We start from the raw sequence: 22,407 nt of genomic DNA, 5'->3' as shown, positions 1-22,407 counted from the left end.
ATTATTATCAGCGTGTAAAGTCGAATTAATGTCAAGTGTCTCTGAACACCCCCCCCCACCCCCCCAAATGCAATCTAGGTACTCAAATTATTAATGTTTAAAAAATAATTGCTGTATTCACTACTCATACACTCATTCGCTGTGTCTAATGTAACACGCGAAGTCTTACCGAGTAACCGATCTCCTAACACTGAACAGGATTTGGAAAATGAAGTACGATAGCATGTAATGATCTCTGTTTAACAAAGTTAAGAATGCATCATGTATACAAGACAACAGTGTTTTTTCCTAAATCTTTTTTTTGTTTTTTTTAACAAGGTCAGGATCTTGTGCTTGAGTAGCTATATTTAGCCGAGTACAGTCAATAGCAGTGAGAAATTGTGCACAGGAACTTATTTCTACCCGTAAAAAGGCAAAGCTTCTGTGGCATGCGGGTAATAATACGAGCCTTTTAGTTGATTTGATTTTCTTTCTTCCCCCCGAAGGCACCGCTTCTACCTTACGAACACCAAAATGCACTGATGCTTCCGTTTGTTTTGCTCTACGCCGTTCACGGTGGATGTAGATTACGATCCGAAAGAAACCGACGTCCCTTACGGCGTCTTTCCTCATCTTAATAGGAGAAAACCAACCGTTTTAAAACGGTAAACCGTACAAGGGAGAGTGCTTCATGAGAATCTCCCTAATACGTTAATACCGCGAAGGTTTTATTGCAGACACCATTCCTTCCTCCGAAAAGCTGCCGCTGGGCTAATATTAGCTTTGCATCTTTGCAAAGAGTCCATGGCTTATGTCGTGACACCGAATCCAGCTTTTACTCAAAGTGTTTTTGTTCTTTAACACTTTTTTTTTCCTCCTTTCTTCACTGAGCATGTGCAAAGGCTTCTGTAGTGGTATGTCGATGTCTTTAATCCCACTATATACTCAATTATAATTACAGTAGTTACATTGCTTTGTTTTGTTTTTCTTTTTTTTCTTTTTTTACACTAGAACACTTCATTTTGAAGCCTATAATTGTATATAAAGGAAATTTACAATACCATATTGTCCTCTACCCTTTTCCAAAAAACAAAACAAAACAAAAACCAAAACGTAAGTGCCACTCATATTCATTTCTACTCATATGAACAGTGCTATATGGTCACTCACTGTGGGATCCAACATGGCTGCTAGGCTCGGGATGTGAGTACATACAAATCTCACTAGAAAAACACTTCCGGATCCTGTATTTCAGTCAAGCAGAGTACAAGAAGTCAGTAGTTCTGAACTAGCAAAAGAGCGAACATGACAGACAAAAAGATGCTAAATGAAAATGGGTTAAGTTAAAAAACAAACAAACAAAAAAACATCAACAACAACAGAAAAAAAACACATTCCCTTCTAGGTAGGAGTTAAACTCTAAAAAGAGTTCTGTTTGTGAGTTTATTGATTTATCCAAAGATCAACCAGATCTTTAGAGATGATTTTTTTCATTCAGCAGGTATGCGCCAATCCAGTGTGTCTTTGTCTTTCAGTTAATACGCTCCTGGGAAGAATTAAGGACCTCACATCACTTGTGTGTGTTTGTGAGTTTGTGTGTATGTGTGTGTGTGTGTGTGTGTGTGTGTGTGTGTGTGTGTGTGTCTTAAGAACAGATGCCTCGATGCTCCGCCGTTTCACATTCTGTCTTTGCAACAGCTTTACATACAAAATACCGAGAGATATTGCCTTGTTGAACTGATCTGTGCTTTGAAAGATACAATTGTGGTAGTCAGGTTATTTTGCTGGAGTTATTAGGAACAAGAAGTCATGTCTGAAGGTTAGGTTCGGAGTTGCTCCTTCTTTGTTCCTGGATGGACTTGAATGATCCAAATGCCTGAAACACATTAAAAGATCTATAAATGAATGAAAGACACACATTCTAAAATGCCACTGTTTTTCATGACTAGGAGATGCAGTATATTGCCAAATGTTTGCGGACACCTACTCATAAGTATGGTATGTGCGTTTGCATTCTGCATTTAGTCCCAATGACCTCTTCCTTTTCCACTCCACTCTTCTGGGAAGATGAGTCACTAGATTTTGGAGTGTGCTTGTGGACATTTGTGTTCATCAGCCACAAGGATATTAGTATAGTCAGGTTCGGATGTAGGTGATACATTCACAAAATTTAGAAGGCTTGTTTTGTATGCAACTGTGTGTGTGTGTGTGTGTGTGTGTGTGTGTGTGTGTGTGTGTGTGTCATGTTTTTCGTTTACCTTTTGTTGAAGACGATGTCAGATTTCCACATTTGGGTCTGTGAAGCCTTTTTTGCCCTCGTTCACCAGGACGGGTTTTTCTGTTCTTGTGTGCCACACGAGGATCTGCACAAAATGTATCACAAATAGAAAGCATAATTTATCCAATAAAAAAAGGGTTTAAACTTTCATGATGTTCACAGCTGTATGTGTGTGATGTGTTTCTCCACCACTGAGTTCTCAGTGCTGTAATGCTCTTGGCTTCACTTCTACATTCTCATTCTCTCTCTCTCACACACACACACACACACACACACACACACACACACACACACACACACACACACACACACACACACACACACACACACATGCAGTGCTCTCAGCAGAGGTGTACCAGCTGCAGTCTTATCCCAAACTGAATACTGTGATAAAAAACAGTGCAGTCAAATAATGCTTCCAAAAACCCCACAGATTTAAATTCTGCAACTGGGCATTCTATCTTCTCTTTTTCTTCTTTCGCCTTCTTCCATTAGGGGGCGCCACAGCGGATCATCCGTCTCCATACCCCCTGTCCTCTACATCTGTCTCTTTCAACCCAACTACCTGCATGTCTTCCCTCACCACATCCATAAACATCCTCCTTGGTCTTCCTCTTTTCATCCTTCCTGGTGGCTCCATCTTCAGCATTCTCCTACCGATATACCCCATGTCCCTCCTCTGCACATGTCCAAACCATCTGAAATTGCGCCTCCCTCACATTGTCTCCAAAACGTCCTACATGCGCTGTACCTCTAATAAACTCATTTCTAATTCTGTCCATTCCTATCACTCCCAACGAAAACCTCAACATCTTCAGCTCCACCTCCTATCTTTTATTAAATGTCACTGTCTCTAATCCATACAACATCACAGGTCTCACCACAGTCCTATAAACTTTCCCTTTCACTTTTACAGATACTCTTCTATCACAAATCACTCCTGCTATCACTCTTCTCCACCCACTCCACCCTGCCTGCACTCTTTTCTTCACTTCTCTAACACACTCTCCATTACTTTGCATTGTTGACCCCAGGTATCTGAACTCCTCCACCTTCTCCACCTCTTCTCCCTGCAACCGCACCACCCCACTAGTCTCCCTCTTATTCACACACGTGTAGCACTGGGCATCCTATCATTGATTAAAAAATAATAGATAATATATACATTACCATCCTGCTGATTAACTATTCTAAATATGCAGCATCATGCGTCCTGATCACGCCTTCAAATATGCAGCACTATGCTTCTCTGCAACACTTGTTATTGTGCTGAGAAATAAGTGGCGTTGTGCCGTTTGAGCTTGGGAACTCGCTAATAATGTTTGCTAAGACGTAGATGCTCCTTCATGCTGATTATTCATAAAGGATCAAATAAACCTTGTCTTCGTTCCCTCAGCTTTGCTCCCTTGTGGCCTGAGCGACTGAGTGCTGACTCTTACAGCCTCATGCCCAGTTAACCAGGTTAAAAGCCTAGGAACGACATCCTGAGTGAGGGGATTAATCGTTTGTTTGTGTGTGTGTGTGTGTGTGTGTGTGTGTGTGTGTGTGTGTATGTTTATGTGTTTGTATGATAGGGTAACTCTTGTATTTTAGACTTAAAATAATAAGTTTAAAATAAAAATATAATATAATATTTTTAGAACAGAAACATTTTGGTTAAAATAAAGCAAAAATAATACTATTTATTTTTTATCAGAGAACAAATTTCACTGCATTCCCTGCAAACTGTTCAATGGAAGGAGGAAGAAGGGTTAAGATTTATTCTTTTTTCCAACATGCTTCTTTTTTTTTTTTTCAACTTTCTATGAATTTTTCATGAGCTCAGGTTGAATTCATCCGAGGTTCAACTTTGCAAATTAAAATTGCGAGTACATGCACAACTTGCACATGTCAGAGTACTTGAAGGTCAGGTCAAGGTCCAAAAGTGGACAAGACACATTTAAAAAATGCTATATACTTTAGTTAGATATTTCCTTTACAGTGCAAGTCTTAGTAACAGTTATTATGCGCAAAATATTATGATGGATTATACATTTATTATGTATCCCACTGGGCATAGAAAAGCCTCAGTGTGCTGCCTAGTCTCAGGTTTTATTTGCATGGAAGCTGTGTACGCTAAAAAAGTTTTAGTTAATGCAATGGTATGGATAAAATATGGAGAATTGATTAGATAGTTAACTATATTAATAAAGATAAAGAGGAACAAATAAATATACACTATATAAACAAAAGTATTGGGACACCTGACTTTTATATGTTATATATGATTCTTCAACTGTTGCCACAAATTTGAAAGCACACAATTGTGTAGGATGTCTTTGGATCCAATAGCATTGAATTTTCCCATCACTTGAATTAGGAAACCCAAACTTGTTCCAGCAGGCCAATGCCCTTGTGCACAAATAGAGCTCCATGAAGATCTGCTTTAGATCTTCATGGAGCTTTAGATCCTACATAGGTTAGAGTGGAAGATCTTGAGTGGTCTGCTATAGAGTTCTTACCCTTAACCATCTTAAACACTTTTTGGGAAGAATTGAAATGCTGACTGCACTCCAGGTCTTCTCACCTCACCTACCTGAGTTTACTAACACCCTTGTGGCTGATAAACACAAATGAAAAATGGGGACTAAATGTAGATAAAAAAAAAAAAAAACACATAAGAATCTTGTGGTTAGGTGTCCACAAACTTTGTAATATAGTGTAAATGATTATTATATTTTTCAGAGCAAATTTCTATTGTGTTGGCAGTGGTGACTGATAAAGTATTTATTTTCTATTACTGCTATTCTTTGCAATTTAAGTGAATACCTCAATTGTGTTAAATGACAATCCGAAACCACAAGCGCAAGACCCCACAGTTCTGGTGAGAGTGTGTGTGGTGTAAGGATTCTCCTACTGTATCAATGTATATCTCCTGCTGTAACAATAGAAAACTCTCTCCTTATGCAGGAGAATGGAACAGTGAATTGCATAAATGATTTAAATATAATTCTCATAGATCAGTATTTTTATATTTAATACTTTGAAAAGTACTTTTAAACATTTACTCAAAAAGAAATGTGAAAGAAGTACTGTTTCTTTTATTGGAGTCAATTGTAAGCAAAGAACATGTACAGTACTTTTACTCAGGTATAGGAATTGAGTACTTCATCCAAAACTGTTAGTTTGTGCTGTTAATAAAAACTCAAGTCATGAGTTTATATGAATTGTTATGATATAAAATGTGTTGTGAAGTCAGTAAGACTTTTTTTTTGTGGTTGATTAAACATACTTGTCCACCTGACGTTTATGAATAAAATACTAATAATGTTACATGGCTGAAATCTGCTTGAGCTGGCAACCTGGGCATCTCACTTGCAACTTTGCTGTTGTACAGTTAATTAATTTAATACCAAACACATTTACAATTTGTTTTTTCTTACCTTAGTGCAATTAGCAGCTTTCGGTTCCAGGTCATTGAGAGTGACAAGTTCTCGGAGCAGACTGCTCTCCTGGTAGCCCCCCTTGACCCCCCGCAGTTTGAAATAGGCTTGTGGTTTAAATAGGATGAGCCGCAGGTTAATGGCGAATCCTGCCATGTCTATGGCAAAAGGCCGGTGAGGATCAAACACTGTTTTCCAGCCGTAGACTTTGCCAGCAGCGTTTACTTTGGGGGACTCGTAGCGCAAGCCGCCGACAAATGCAACAGGCCAAACAGACACCTTACGTGTGGAGCGCATCTGCAGACACAGAGAGATGTTAAATAGTTCAACTTTCATTCTTTTTTTGTTTTTTTTTTACAGGAGAACACAAACACTTTGCTGTAGATATTTTTCTAACATTTATTTATTATCATCTGACATTCTTTTCTACTCAACACTGTTGCAACGAGTGATGTTTCCACTCCTGTTTCTGGTTGGCAGAAGTAAAACCCAATTATGTTCTGTTGTGGTTCTGGCCAACTTTTTCTCCCCTTAAGAGCAAGGAATTTCTGCCTCAACATGCAAGAGGTATTGTGTTCAGATTGTCACATTAAAATGATATATGTACAAATGTATGATTCTTGGATGATCGTTGTATCTAGCAGATGAACTGATGACATTTTTGGAACTGGCCCAAACACGGTTAGGGTCACAGCGAGATCCAGCTATTGATGGGTTGTTTATGAACGATTCGTTCATTTTAAACGAGTCTTTAATGTGAGTCTAAAGACAAGTAGTCTCAAAGAGTGATTCGTTCATTTTCTGCAGGATGCGCATGAGCAAATCATTGCAAAAACCCTGTAGGTTGTATACAGGAAACATAACTGAGTAGTTTATCTCTCGACTCATAGTCCGAGTCATTTGACTCCCATAGACGCTACACAATGCAGTGGACCTGTTTTTTTTTTTGGTCCGAATTTTGACATTATTGTTATAATAATAATGGGAGTCACATGACAAAAGAACTAACAAGTGGTAAACCACTCATTCTGTTTATCATAATTTTTCTTTCATTTTCATATTTTCATTTTTGAAACTATAGTCAAAGTTTGTGTATGTAGATGTGTTTGTGATCTGTTTATTTGAAATGTGACATTTTATATAATTTCTGATCAAACGAACGAAATGATTTAATGATTAAAACAAACATTTATCACTAGATTAGTCAAGTCAAGTCAAGTTTATTTGTATAGCGCTTTTCACAACAGACATTGTCTCAAAGCAGCTTTACACAAATCAACAGTTAAGGTGAATGGTGTGAATTTGTCCCTGATGAGCAGCCGTGGCGACTGGCAAGGAAAAACTCCCTTAGATATTATGAGGAAGAAACCTTGAGAGGAACCGGACTCAAAAGGGGAACCCATCCTCATTTGGGTGACATCAAGAGTTTGATTATAAATATTTCAACAATACAGAACACTGGAGAGTGAGAACTAACATGAGTACTGGAGTATAAGATTATAAGTGATGTTCTTTCTGCAGTCTTATACAGTCTATATGGTTAGTAGCTCCTAGTTTTATAAGCTCAGCATTTGTGATCATCACAGATCCAGCATCAGCTTCTCCATGCCAGAGCCTAGGTGCCGGAAGTTGTTTTTCTTCAGTGGAATTTATTGTGTTTTCAGTATGTATATATAAAGTAATTAGTAGCATACAAATGTGTAGACTTGATTCTCCATTGGCTTTGATTTATACTTTAGGACACCAGCAGTTTCTGAAATACTTGTCACATTTTTTCCTTATTCTGATGTTCAACATGGACATTGACTGAAACTCAGTATCTGTGTTATACATTGCATTGCATTGCACTCATGATTGATTAATTGGATAATACACATGTGAAGGTGCACAGGTAATAAAGTCGCCGGTGAGTGTATATTATGGTTGGTTCAGACAGAAAAAAGAAATGTTTCCAGATGAAAAAAATAGCTTCCTGCTGCTCTGTGCTACTGAGGTCTCCCTCTCTAAACCACTTCCTCCCTAATGGCTGAAGTGGACAGCTTGTGCACAGAGCCTATTAGAGCCATCCAGACAGTGTGTATGCCCTGATCTCTGAGGACTGGTGAGACAGACAGACCTCACAGACAGATAAAGTGGCACAACTGGACGTAAGCGGGTATCAGACTGAGAAAGAAACAAGAGGTGCTCTTTAATCTTTTTGCATCCTCCTTGCTTCTTGCTCGCTTCCCTTATCCATTGTGTGCAACAAAACATCATGAAAGGAATCAGGCTAATGAATGGTAAAAGTGAAGCTCTGGGGCACTGCAGTTGTTCTGTGCTTTTGCGCATGTACTCCACCATCCAGAAGTACCTGAAAGCTTTTCTGAAAGGATTCAGAAACCGCTGCATATTTAACATTTTTTTTTTTTTTTTAGCATTTACTTCCATCGTATTCAAGAGAAAGCTGTTGCTTGTATCAGGAATATAAATGGGTTGGCTGGTGCACATCCCACAGCTACTTATCTGTAATTCTGTAATCTATTCTCAGTTACCTTAACTGTGCAAGAATCATTTTGCAATTCATTTGGCAACAAATCACACTGGTGTCATTCAAAAAAAAAAAAATCTTTATGTCTCATTTATATATATATATATATATATATATATATATGCTTCCTGTGGGCTCACCACCTGCAGGAGGGACCGTAAGGGACGGTGCTGTGAGGATTGGGCAGCAGTCGAAGGCACACACACACATATATATATATATATATATATATATATATATATATATATATATATATATATATATATATATATATATATATATATATATATATATATATATATATATATATATATATGTGTGTGTGTGTGTGTGTGTGTGTGTGTGTGTGTGTGTGTGTGTGTGTGTGTGTGTGTGTGTGTGTGATTTTGATTTGATACAACAAAATGGGATTTAATGCAATACGATGCAATAAAATAAATCTGATGCCCTGCAATTCGGTATAGTTAATGCAGATAATTAACTTTTACTTCTTTGATTAAGACAGACAACATCATAAATGTACTTTTAAGTGCCTTCTGACTCACAAACAGGCCTTTGTAGTGCAAAAAAGAGAAAAGAGAAAAGAGAAAATAAAACCAGATGTTATTTTCTTGTTCTGTCTCCACTAAACTGCAGCTCTACCTCTGCCATGTAAATCTATATTCTATGTGACTATCAGGACATGAGAGTTCCCTCTGTGCTGAGAAAACACGCTTGAGAAACAAATTAGCGAGTAGAAATCAGTCAAAATATAAAATACTGGTCACAAATTATTAGAGAGAGAGAAAGCGAGATAAATCTTTTTAAAGATTTTCAAATATGTGTATATATATATATATATATATATATATATATATATATATATATATATATATATATATATATATGAAAATTTATTGAAATATAGAGAACAGCTACATCCATAAGTGTCTCAGGGGATGGCTGGTAGAAGCAGGCTGGCCTAGTTTTCTGTATAGCACTTTTCCTCTTTTGTCCTTTCTTGAAGCTGTGCTTTCTTTCTGCTCTGTTAGAGAGATAGAGAGATGAGAGAGATCTGATGAGGCACTGAGAGTTGCACTTCTGAAGTCGGGACAGTCTAAAGGGAAGATATGGCGTACAATTAAATGATATGTGTGACAGAATGAGTTGGGAATTGTGCTGATGTCAAAGAGGTAGCGAGATTGTGAACTCAGTAAAGACAGTCGTCGGAAGCAGAACGCTCACAGGTCCGGATGTGATAGTGAAAGATTTTTTTTTTTCAAATCGATGACGAATGGACAGAACGAGCGTGCCGCATTGCTGAATAATGACTCTGGCGCAGCAACGGAGGGCTGTTCCACTTTTATTTTCACACAGATTGAGGTTTAAAGCTTAGGACATCAAGATCTCTGTCCTCTGGGGCTTAGAGAATGATGAGAGAATTGCTGACTGAATTCCTGTAAAGGTTGCGTATGTATAATCACTTTTTGTTCCTTTACAGTCTACCATCAAAAGATTGACTTCACATAAATATAAAAATTAGATTTCGACTGCTTATTGCTATTAAACACTATACATGCATTAATTTTTTTTTAACATCATTACTTCCATAGTTGTGAGATGAATCTTCTAATCTTGGGAACATACAGTATTTAAAACCATGTACAGTAGATCACATCAAAAATAATTGGTAGGGAAATGAGTCTTGTGCATCATTGAGTACAATGCCTAAACAAGCCGTAAACAATGATTATACTTCATGGTTGTGGCCATTTATTTGTGGGTGTTTATTTACGATTGTGGTTGTTTACTTCAGTTTTCATCGCCTCGTCTCAGTGATGCACTAAGCATTGTTTGATTGATCTGATCATAAGAATCAATGCTTTCTGAACACCTCATTCCACATTTAATACCTATTAGCAGTTATAATTCCTTCCACTCTTCTGGGAAGATGTTCCACTAGATTTTGGAGTGTGCTTGGGGAGGTTTGATCTCATTCAACCACAAGGGTGTTAGTAAAGTCAGGTACTGATGTAGGTGAGGTGAGGAGACCTGGTGTGCAGTCAGCGTTCCAATTCATCCACAAAGGTGTTCAATATGTTTGAGATCAAAGCTCTATAGCAGACCACTCAACACCATATAAAGCATCATACTCAATCATTAGTACTTAATTGTACACATTGTAAGTGAACTAAAAATAGAAGTGCCAGAATATTGACAAGGACATTTATCCATTACTGGTGTTCAATTCTATTATCCTGGTGAGGATAGTGGAACAAAGGAAACAAAAATATAGTAACACATTGAAATATATATTTTACCAATAAAAAAAAGTCTAATATTCATTTGTAAAACAAAAAAAGGGTCTGGTTTCTCTCACAACCCCATTTGTAAATCAAGCAGCCACCAATATCAGGTCATGACCCCTATTTTGGGGACAAAATAATGAATTTTTAAATATTCTTTAAACAGAAAATGTAAACACACACAGCCCTTAGCAGCTGCCTGGAGTTAAAGCAAAAATACTTTACAAATTTACCAAGAAGGCATTTCTATTACACCTACCTTATCATTATCATCGAGCCATGGTATAATTTATATTTCTAACAAATTATAATACAAGAATGTGGCAAGTAATGTGCACTATTAGGTGGAGGTAAAGACAGTGCAGACATGTTCTATGTTAATCGAATCCTGATTGAAAGGTGTAGGCATGTTCCTGTGCCTATTTCTGCTAATGCCATTTTTTTTGTGAAACTGACACATCAATCAATTCATCATCCACCATAAAATAAAAAAAAAAAAAAAAGAGTTTCAGGTGACATTCAAGTATATATATATATATATATATATATATATATATATATATATATATATATATATATATATATATATATATATATATATATATATATATATATATATACACACACATACAGTGTATATATATATATATATATATATATATACACACACACACACACACACACACACACACACACACACACGTGTATTGATACTGAATATGTGTATTATTATTATATGGTTCCATTTTAAATTGATAAAAACGTTAAGCTATAGTTGAATAAAGGACAACAATTTGAATGCTCTTTTTTTGCATCTAACAAGACTAAATTAATTCAAAAAAGAAAAAAAAACTCAAAATGTTTGCTCTTTGGGGTATAGGGTTGCCATGTCTAAACATCATTTCCCTCTTGAGCTACTTTGTTGGTTTTATGATAACTTGCCTACTTTAAAATGTGCTGTTTGATAAACATGTATAAAATAAAATGCCTGGGCATTAAACATAAGATTTGGTATCCTGTATCATTTCAAGTCTATCATTTTTAATCATGTAAATTGAGAGAACTCCTACAAACAACACATTTTTAAAAATGTTTGAAAAACTCCTCATCCAATAGATTTATTTTTGTTTATGGAGCTAAGACTGTAGCAGAGTTGTAGGAGGAAGAAAGGATGAGAGGTTAAAAATAGAGGCGGTCTGTAAATAAATCCCGGTATATAGACCGCCTACATAAGCAGGTTTAGTAAAAGCTCGTTAATAAAAGATACACCCATATCCTGGTGTTGTTTTCCCGCTGAGTCAAATTCATAATTCATGAGTGGGACAGTGGGAGAGAAAGAAAAATATTGTGTGAAGGAAAAGAAGAGAAGAGAGAAAGAGAATGCAAGCCTTCCATTTGGTCAAACATTTTTTAAGTTCAGATGAAAGATAAAAATGTGATCTCACCACTATGAGAGAGCTGGCTCAAATTAACTTGACTGAGGTGTTTTTTGAAACCCCTATTTTATTCGAGGTAAGTAAGTAAAAAAAAAACTTTTTGACAAAGTGTCAGTGTTCAGGCACTCTCCTTCTGTTTACCAGAAGGCGAGGAATCATGGCGATGACTTTAGATGTAATTGTAACCGTTGTAACAGACTGCATCTTGCATCAGAGGTTTATCAGATGGTTCAGAGTCTTGAAAGGTGACTGAGGTACAAAAGATAACCGAAATGCTCGGTCAGGATGCGTAAGGATGAAATCCAATCAATGCCATTAAAACGTTATCCGTTTTTCATCAGAGAATTATAATTCAACCATAATAGCTGTGCTATTAGTAATCATGCTTATTATGATCTAAAAAAAAAAAGGAAACGTCTTTATGGGAGCTGCATTATAAATCAAGTATAATACATATTGAAATGCATAATTGTTCTGCAAACAGTTCTCTGCATGCTCGTAATGGACATCCAACACTGCTCTAATTGCTTCAGATTTTCTAAGCCACCCTCATGCTCAGTAATGAATATATAATGGTTTAAACTGATGTTTTTTCATTGCAGTGCATGTACATTTACAGCATTGTTGTTAAAAGACACCTATGCTAACTAATCTTTTTAATTCATTCTACTTCTTTTGGTAATAAAGTATTCCCAAACTTGTACTTTATCACAAATAAGGCATGTGCACGATGTTCTGCTGTAAGTTTGAAGATTTCTTTTTTTCACATTATCGCTGAGTAACTACTTTTATTACTCGGCGGTAATTTAACTGAAGCTGCTTCCCAATTCCCCTACAATCTAGCCTGAATATTATCCGAGATAAGAATGAGTGTGCCCCGAATTGTAGTATGTTGAAATTAATATCTCAATGGTCCCCTATTTCTGGCAAAATCTAAAAGTGACCACGTTGGTCCCACTTTTGCTGCCAAAACAGTACTGATCCGTTGATCATTAACAGCATTAACTACTTCAGTAATTTAAGCTACAGCACCTTGTCTGTTGGATCGGACCACCAGGGTCACACATGACCATGCCTCCGGTTTACCGCTGTTCCTTTCTTGGCCCACTTTTGATAGATTCTGACCACTGCAGACCAGGAACATCCCACAAGCGCTGCAGTTTTGGAAATTCTCTGATTCAGTCGTCTAGACACATAAATCCTTATGCTTTCCTGCTTTGAACACTTCAACCTTCAGGACAAAATGTTCATTTGCCTTCTAATTTATGATGAAGAGATCATCAGTGTTATTCACTTCACTGATCAGAAAGATATAATGTCATAATCGGTGCATATAGAAGACATCGAACCATTTTTGCAATTACTATTTTTAATGTTTACTATGCAAATATAATTTCTTATAAATGCACATCAGGACGTTTATTTCTCTTTTATCCCAACAATTTGCCAAGAGCTCTATTAATTACACTTTCGAGACAAACCTGTTAGGACACCTGACTTCCTCAGCCATATGTGGTTCTTCCCCAAACTGTTACCATTAAGTTGGAGGCACACAATTATAGTGTAAGTCTTTGGTTGTGGGAGCATTTCCCTTCCTTTGAACAATCTCCATGAAGATATGTTTTATATAGTTTACATACAACTATCGAACACCTTTGGGAACACCGCACCCTACATCAGAATGTGACTTCACTAAATCTTAAAAAGCACAGTTCAAATTCTTTCCAGAAGAGTGGAGGTTACTTTAACAGCAAATGGGGACTAAATGTGAGATGGAATGTTCAAAAAGCACATAGCAATCTTACAGACATGTCCACAAACTATACTGTACTTCTTATCTATAATTATCCAATTATACAAATTTTAATATTTTTATTTAAAAATTTTTTAAGTTACAGTTAAAGTTGTGAAACATGTGAGAAACAACTTAGTTCCTATTATAACTTTTTTTCCCTTCTTTTCCAGCAGATGTAAACAGATGCCTCCTCACCAGCATCTGTGAAACAGAATGTAAAATGGCCATAGCAACACCTTTTAACCAATCAGTCTTGAGAAGTGTGAAATAACTGCAAAGAGATGTTTTTTTTTTCTCTGAAGCAAACAGCCTTCAACAAAGCGTTTCCTTGTGGGAGTATTGGTGAGAATCAATTCTTCTTTTGGTACATACGCATATGTGATATCTGTGAGATACTTTACACCAGTACAGCCATTTCTTTGCAGCTATTATTGTTCAATGCAAATGCAGAACTTTGTAGATTCTCTCTCTCTCTCTCTCTCTCTCTCTCTCTCTCTCTCTCTCTCTCTCTCTCTCTCTCTCAAATACACTCTAAGTCTCTCTCTTATTAGCTAGAGGTTTTTAGCAGGCAAGATGCTAAGCGAAAGTGCCATTTAATGTCGGCTAAAGAGCTGGGCTTTAGACTTTAAAGCCTGTAATGATCAGTAAGTGGGACAAAAAAAAGAAGACAGGAAGTCTCAAAGAGCTTGCCCAGTAAAAGGATCTGAAGTGACAGGAGATCTCTAACTCAAAGCATTACAGGTGATCTCAAGACAAAGGTAATGATAGTGTCTTCAACAAGGCATGAAGAGTCAATCATGCAATCCCCATCGACATACTAAAGCACATCCTTCACCTATGGCTCATCTACAATCATACTATCATAGTCCTGCTTTTAAGATGGAACTGTCCACGTGCTGAATATAGATTTGTTTTTCCTTTAGAAGAAACTTAAGAACATCATGCTTATTGATTAAATAAGCAAAAACAAATCTGTGGTATTTCTTCTTTAAATTGTGTATAGAGACGCTATCTGAAATAGCGCAGTCATTACAGTCGCTGTAAACATGCAACAAGCAGATTATACTGTACGTCTACGATATCAATTTTCATCTTCTTCTTTGCCAGGCTGATACGGAAGTGACTCAGCAAGCTGCTCATATTGTGCCAGTCATCAAACATCTCAGCTTCTGTCCATCATCCTAGAAAAATCCCTGCACGCTACTAGTTTGCGTTTCATTTTGAATGGAAACAAACCAACCGCTTTAAATGTCCTAACCCCCTGTAGTTTGAGATTTTGAAATTTTAGATTTCTATTCGATATGAGATACAATCGATAACATGATATGATGCCATACAATACAATCCGCTTTAGTAGCCACTGATTAACATGTGACATGATCGACTTTGTTCTAAATCTTTTTTCAGTACACTGAACGCTAATTTGCAATGATGATGAAGTTAAGAAGAAAATGAGTTGTTTATTTATTTTTTTGTCTATAATCACAGATGTATGATTGATGCATTGATGAATTGCAATCGTTACCTTTTTAATCTTCATTCCACTTAAGCAAATGCATTTGCACTTAGACAAAGTGAATCGTTGACATACATACTGTTATATCTTGTTACATGTAACCCTAGTTCCCTGCGGAAACGAGACGCTCCGGCGAAACGCTTTGGGAACACCTCGCATTGTCGGCGCTCTGAATCACGTGTGAAATCTGGCCAATAGGCAAGTCATCAGCAGGCGACGTCGCATAAACCAGTAGGCTACAAAATGGCTGAGGGATGGTAGCGACATTAGCTTCTGAAAAGAGAGAAGGTAAGCGCCACAGAGATGCAGGGAGTATGGCCTGTTGACACAGCGTCTCCTTCCCTCAGGGAACTATGGTTAAATACGCAACCTAATGACGTTCCCTTTCAGGAACTTGAGCTGCGTCATAACGCTTTGGGAACTAGTGTTTAATCACGCCATACTGACCAGACCCTGCCTAGTGTGTCTGAGCACCACCAGCGTGCAGGACAGAGGAGCCAGGAGTGGCTCTGTTTTCGAGATTGTAAAACCTGACGAAGGTCAAAGGGGTGGACCAGCCCGCAGTATTGCATATGTCCTGTAGGGGAACTCCTTGCGGACCAGGCCGTAGAGGCCGTCATACTCCCGGTTGAATGAGCCTTGACTCCGAAAGGAGTGGAAAGACCAGAGGACTCATAACATGTGGTAATAGCATCCACTATCCATCTGCTGAGAGTCTGCTTATTGGCAGGAAAACCTTTCCTGTGAGGGCCATAGCTGACAAACAGCTGCTGTAACGTTCTCCTTGGACTCTGGGTCCTGTGGAGATAAGTATCAAGTGCAAATACGTATACGTATCCTAGGAAAGGAGGAGGGCCCTCAGGGTCCACAGCCATAGCTTCCATAACTCTGGCAGGGGTAAACTAGGGTTCGCCCTGCCTGTGAGAGGAGATCCCTCCTGGGAGGATCTCCAATCATGACCACTCCCCACCCTGTGAGGGATGCGTCCGTCGTCAGCGTTACGCTACGACTAAGATGCTCCCAGGACAGGGCCCTGAAACAGAAACGTACGTTCTCCATATATCTAAGGTTCGAAGAGCTCGCCTCGAGACCTTGATAGTACAGAGTGGGTTTGCCCCCTCGGGAGAACCCTCTGTCTCTGAGTCACCACTGGAGGGGTCTCATATGGAGGAGGCCAAGTGGAATCATGTTGGACGCTGCCGCCAAAAGACCAAGCAGCCTCTGGAACTGCATCACAATGAGTGGTTGGCTTTCTTTTACTCTACTGACTGCTGTCCCACAACCTTAGGGGAGAGCGGGACCTGAGCCACGCAGGAGATCACTCTCCTCGAAGAGTGATCTCCGGGAGTGGAGTGTACATATAGCCATGCGGCTACAGCACGGACAATCGTCTATTTCTTGAAAGCCGATTAAACATGCTCTACTCCCAGGCAAACAACACAAAGCCCAACCTGAAGTAATCCGCCTCTTAACACCATCATTATAATGCCACAGCTACAGAAACAATCAATGTTATAGAGAAAAGCAGTATAACAGAGCGCTGCATCACAGATTGAAATCTCATGCAGTGAGAATGAATGCCATTACTAAAGAAAATCACCCAATGAATACAATTAATCAAGTCTCTTTTCACTGCAGCCACAGCTGCAACGCCTGCATATGTCATCTTTAGCAGCAGCATCAATATCAACCTCATAAAATGGCTCTGAGTTTTCTGTGCATTTTTGTGCATGTTTTCCATGTGTTACAGTTTTCCTGGGATTTGAAATATAGGCAAAGTGTGTGTTTTTCAGGCAAATTCACGAAAAGTAACACAAAGTATAAATGATTCATGTTTTTAACTGTTTTGGCTGATCTTTCCACACAATGTCCAGCTTTTCTCGAAAGGTCAATCTTGCAAATGTCCTTGTAAGTTTAATCTACTATCAAATAAATGTATTTTCCTCTGTCAGCGATTGAGGAATGAAAAAAAGCTTTTAAAGACACACAAATACATTTTAGCTTTTTAGAACATCCTTTCAAAGGATGTGAAATAGCTGCTGTGACTTGATGCCTTCTAGGGGGCCTCGGAGTAGCCAAATCACAGTCTGATTGCTTAAGGCAACAGCTTCAAACTGCATTTATTTAAATCCAACAAGAGCCTGCGCTGTTCATTTCTACTGGTCTTACAGCAACACGTAATGTGAAGGGCTGAAATCTGATTGGTTAGAAAGACTAAACCAAATGCTATGAAATTTAAAAACAGTAGACTATCTGAAGTAATTTAATATGTACTCATGAACAAAAATATCTAAAAACATGTCAGATATGATAAAATTCTGATTTCTGAATTCTGAAGAATTAAGGGGCAGCAGAGAAGGCTACGCTAGCCCCGATGGCCTGCCACTGGTTTGTCAGAGTCTTGCCTAAGCCTTATTGCACTTTATTTGTACTACAAGACATGCTTTTTCACTGCACAGTTTACTGATTTTATCCATATTATCAGTTATACCACAGCATTATTAAAAAGATAAAGCTGTAACTTTGTTTTCCAGCAAAAGAACGGTGGTCTTTCCTGTCACATGACATAGGGCTTTTTTTGTTTAATTACTTTGAAGAGAGAGAAAAAAGAAAAACTGGTGATGGAACAAAAGTTTAGCTTTCTTTCACTACAATAAAAGATAGTGATTATAGGAGAAAATAATGTACCTCTGAACTCACTGATGTCCAATTTAAGGCTAGAATTCACTGATATTAAAATGATTCATGAGTCCACATATACGCAGTATATTTGCTAAAAATATGTGCATAACAGGTTGTGCTTTTCAACTTGCCTCTTCAAAGAGTTCCAGGCTATAGGTGTTATCATCATCAGCGAAGTAGACGATGCCTGACTGAGTGCTATTGGGGCTGAAGGTCTCCCTTAGCCACCGAAGAGCCAGGTTCCTCTGCATGGTTCCCCGAGGAATCCTGGGATCTCGGGCATCCCCTCGCAGCTTATAGTTACGAGGCGTCTCAACGTTCAGATGCGTGTAGTTGAGGCCTGTCTCCCTCAGCAGACGGGTGACCAGCAGTGTCCTCCTCTGTGCATCTTCCACCAGGATCCAGTGCAGGTTGGGGACGTGCAGGAAAGTGTTGGCGAGCCGAGTGAGCTCAGCCTTTTGCACCGGCCGGCTGTAGGTCGGTGTGATGACGTGGATGGTAGGCAGGGAGTCAGACCACGGAGGTGGCCGTGTGTACACGTACTCGGTGCGCACCACTTCTACTATGTCCTTATCAGAGGAGCAGAACTCCTTCGAGTCGCCCGTTTGGCTTCCTGCATCGTGCCTGCCTTCTCCAGTGCCATCATCTACGGGGACAGAGAAAGAGAATTCAGGCATTAGAACGCCCCGGAGCTGCTCTTGTTATGTCTGACACATGCCAAGAGCCCAAGAGGAGTACCTGACAGGCGGTGCCGTTGGACCATTAGCCGCTCGGGTATGATAAAGATCTCTTTAACTAGATGGTGACAAGCTGGAAAGAGTGAAAGTAAGGCAATGTAAGAGGGCAACACCCTCAAACTCGGACCTGCTGCAAATCCTCACAGTTTTCATGCTAAAGCTTTTGGAAAGCACTGTAGCCGCAAGTAAAGATGTAAGATTTGGAAAAACAATACCTTACAATGATTATGTCCTCACAGTTACAAATATAAGGCAATTAACATATAACTGAGATCTGTCCTTCTCAGTGGACAATAAATTCATCATATTAAATTATAATAATAACACAGAAATGAAAAATAAAATAGTTTTTTTCTTTGGTGGCAAATCTACACCAAATAATGTGCACTTTGTACTGTTTGTAGGCAATTGTAATTAGGGAACATGTTTTACTAACTTTTACTAACATTACTAATGTACTGTAGATGCAATGAAGTATACAGTGCCTGTTAAACAATTAGAAATATAATGTAGTATTGTTTTTGAGAGACAAGCGCATGCTCCTTTTGTTTATATGCAAAAAACAGTAATTTAATGGTCAACATCAATTTGTCATCTTAGACAATAACATAAAATTTGAGATGAAACAGATATGTCACCTTCAATTCACAAGTTTCTGTTTATATTTGTAGAACATGTTAACTCATTATATAAGTTAAATGGTGGAATAAATACTAAAGCAGCACGGATACAATTCCATATTTCAGCGTCCTACAATTCCATCAGGACTGCGGCTAATTGGAAGCAACTTCACCATACAACAAGACAATTACTCGAACCGTACGTCCGAGTGTGTTATTTAGAAAGTAAAACAGTCAGCTGGAGTGTTATCTATTATGCGATGGCCTGCTCAGTTACTGTACCTAAAACTTATTGAAATTAGTTAGTTAGTGGAGAAACTAACTATCTGTATGGCAAGATTGTATAAACCTGTTATTGATGCTAAGAGAGGATTTTTAACATCTATACTTAAATATATATAAGTTTAACATCTATACTTAAATATATATTTTGGTCAAAGTTAATCTGGATTCCATTGAATTGTCTCTCAAAAACCAAAAACTTACTAACTTTTGACAAGCACTCTATGTACATGAAATGTGTTTGTGTGTATGAGTGACCTGCTGTGAACCTGAAATTTTCTGGAATTACTGATTTCTTATGGAATTCTTCAGCAATTGAAATGTCATGCAGCATGTCTGAGTGTAAGCACTGCTTTGTCGAGTTCCGACAGCTTCTGTTTGAAATGTAAGACACAAAGACAAATTAGAATGGACAGCAACAGAGCTGACCGGAGACCTGCCAGGAAGCTGATAACTGACTCTGATAACTCAAGAGATTAAAATGGATCAGAGTGCTTTGGCTATCACAGTTCAGCTGCTAAACAGATTAGCCTGATGACTTTTGGTCTGAACAATTTTAGATTTCAGTCAGGTGCATAAGGGGGAAAAGAAGTGTGAGACAAACATGGTGGATGAAAATAGGGCAAGTGTTGTTGAAGAAGAAATACCTTATATAGTGCAAAAAAGGAAAAGACATTGCAGCTTTGTGATTCTCCAGTATATATAATCCAAATATATCAGTTATTAACTATTTACAAATAAATAAAATGTGTTATATACATAACCTTAAATTAATTGTAAAATGTATAAATTTTTACAAATCCAAATAACATACTCTAGGTTAAAAATAAACTTTTCAATAAATACCAACTAATGATCATTATTATTATTTTTTGCTCCTAACCTTTTTAAACTAGTCAGATTATATTTTAATATACATTTATACTTTATTTTTAAGTATGCATAAGTATAAAAATGCCAAAATAGACAGTAACTAACTATGCTGAATGTTATAAAGAGTAATATTAATATATATTAATATATATATATATATATATATATATATATATATATATATATATATATATATATATATATATATATATATATATTAAAGATCATAATACCAGAACATAAATATGACATAACATAATTTACTAATTCATGTACAATTTATTTATGTACAAACTATAAGAAGAACAAGTCTGGTAAATGTGCCATTTGTTGAAGTGAATATATCATTTTGGTCATTCTGGGAAACAAAGAGATCTGATTACCCTTTCGGATAGCGAGCAGGGGGGCGATGGCACTCTGGTGCCACACAGTGATGAGCAGAGTCCAAGGTAACACGATTAACACGATAGCAAGAATGTCTCTTCTCTTCGGCATCTCCAGGGTTGATTCTGTGCCTGGTCATTACCTGAAAGAAGACGAAGGCAACACGTGTGTGAGTGAAATAGACCAGGTATTAGTAAGGTATGTGTACATGTTTATCCTGCATAATAACACTGTGTGCTATTATGGTAAGTGGAGATTCAAAGTGATAATCTACTTGACACTAAGCTAAATAGTCCACTTCTGGTGTCAATACTTTGCAATTGACCCACAATTAACTAGCGAATAAACTACTACAGGTCATGCAGATATAAAACATATCTATATAATCAACACTATGGTATTATGATGGGCTGTCACCCTGAAATCTATTATGTTACAAGACCAGCATGTCCTGAAGTGTTTTATTTTCAGTACATCACAACAATTCTGTAACAGCAATTCTGTTTATGAACCTGAATCATGCCATATGAATGTCAGCAAAAATGCAACTTGCTAAAAGTCCAACATCAGCAGAAAACTTAACAGTAATTTTTATTCCTTTACATAGTTACAAAAAAATAGCATTGTAGACTCCATCCAGAAAAGTCCTCATGCAAAAAATGCTTCACAATATATGCCGTTATACTTTGAATGACAATAATGATTGAAATGTAAAACCAGTCTTGTTCTATTATTACATTATTATTACATTCATTACATGGATCAATACCTATGAAGTCTCTACACCTGTTATGACCACTGCATCCTAATAACGCTAAATTACAAGTTATAATGTATGAATCTGTCATTTTGCCCTTTATGTACATCGGCACAAGTCCATTCAGGTTAATGAATGGACATTCGGTGCCACCCAGATAAGGATGGGTTCCCTTTTGAGTCTGGATCCTCTCAAGGTTTCTTCCTCATACCATCTCAGGGAGATTCATCCCAGACCATAAACTTTTAACATTGTTGACTGACTCTATGATGCAGTACACGAAATAAGTGGATGTACATGTGTGTGTTTATATGGTGTCCTATTTTACCGGTGGTTATAAGCAATGGACAGATGTGTGTTGGATGTGCAGCTGCAAAAGCCGCTTATTAGAGATCCTGCACCGGGCCATCGCCGCCCAGGTCATCTTATACAGCAGAGAAGAGAACCTACAACACACATACAATATAACTAAATCATTAAATCAACACATACAGCATAAACAGATATTCTAAGGGGAAATGTTTAAAACTTTTAGGTCATTAGACTTTTAATACAACAGAGTTTATTTATACAATAAAGAACAAAATGCAACTAAACTGCCTCAGAAACAACGTGTCCCACTTTATACATACACTATAAAGACAAAGGTTTGTGGACACCTGACTATAAGGATCTTAAATGTTTTTGAACATCCCACTCCACATGTAGTCCCCATTTGCTGTTATAATAAATTCTGGGAAGATGTTTCATGTGATTATGGGTGTGCTTGTCAGGATATTTTCGCTCATTTAGCTGCAAGGGTGCTAGTAAAGTCATGTAGTAAAGTATGAGGAG

The 22,407-nt window shown here is 37.7% G+C and overlaps 1 protein-coding gene across 2 annotated transcripts in view; it reads right to left on the bottom strand.

Annotated features, from left to right (window-relative positions):
• Positions 1-200: 200 nt before the first annotated feature.
• b3gat1a (beta-1,3-glucuronyltransferase 1 (glucuronosyltransferase P) a) overlaps positions 201-22,407 on the bottom strand; it is a 113,112-nt gene continuing 90,905 nt past the window's right edge. The window contains exons 3-9 of one of the 2 annotated variants that reach the window (XM_083553116.1): positions 21,902-22,019; positions 20,816-20,958; positions 18,659-18,730; positions 18,052-18,566; positions 5,680-5,976; positions 2,238-2,342; positions 201-1,855 (exon numbers count right to left, since the gene is read on the bottom strand). In XM_083553116.1, the coding sequence (XP_083409242.1) occupies positions 2,256-2,342; positions 5,680-5,976; positions 18,052-18,566; positions 18,659-18,730; positions 20,816-20,927 (1,083 nt within the window). In that variant the 5' untranslated portion in view covers positions 20,928-20,958; positions 21,902-22,019 and the 3' untranslated portion in view covers positions 201-1,855; positions 2,238-2,255. The remainder of the gene's footprint in view (positions 1,856-2,237; positions 2,343-5,679; positions 5,977-18,051; positions 18,567-18,658; positions 18,731-20,815; positions 20,959-21,901; positions 22,020-22,407) is intronic. The other variant, XM_083553117.1, reaches the window with a different exon arrangement.

This window comes from Silurus aristotelis (genome assembly GCF_946808225.1).
Source record: "Silurus aristotelis genome assembly, chromosome: 10".
NCBI lineage: Eukaryota > Metazoa > Chordata > Actinopteri > Siluriformes > Siluridae > Silurus > Silurus aristotelis.
The sequence above is the reverse complement of the archived record's forward strand: the minus strand, read 5'-3'. Positions and strand labels throughout refer to the sequence as shown.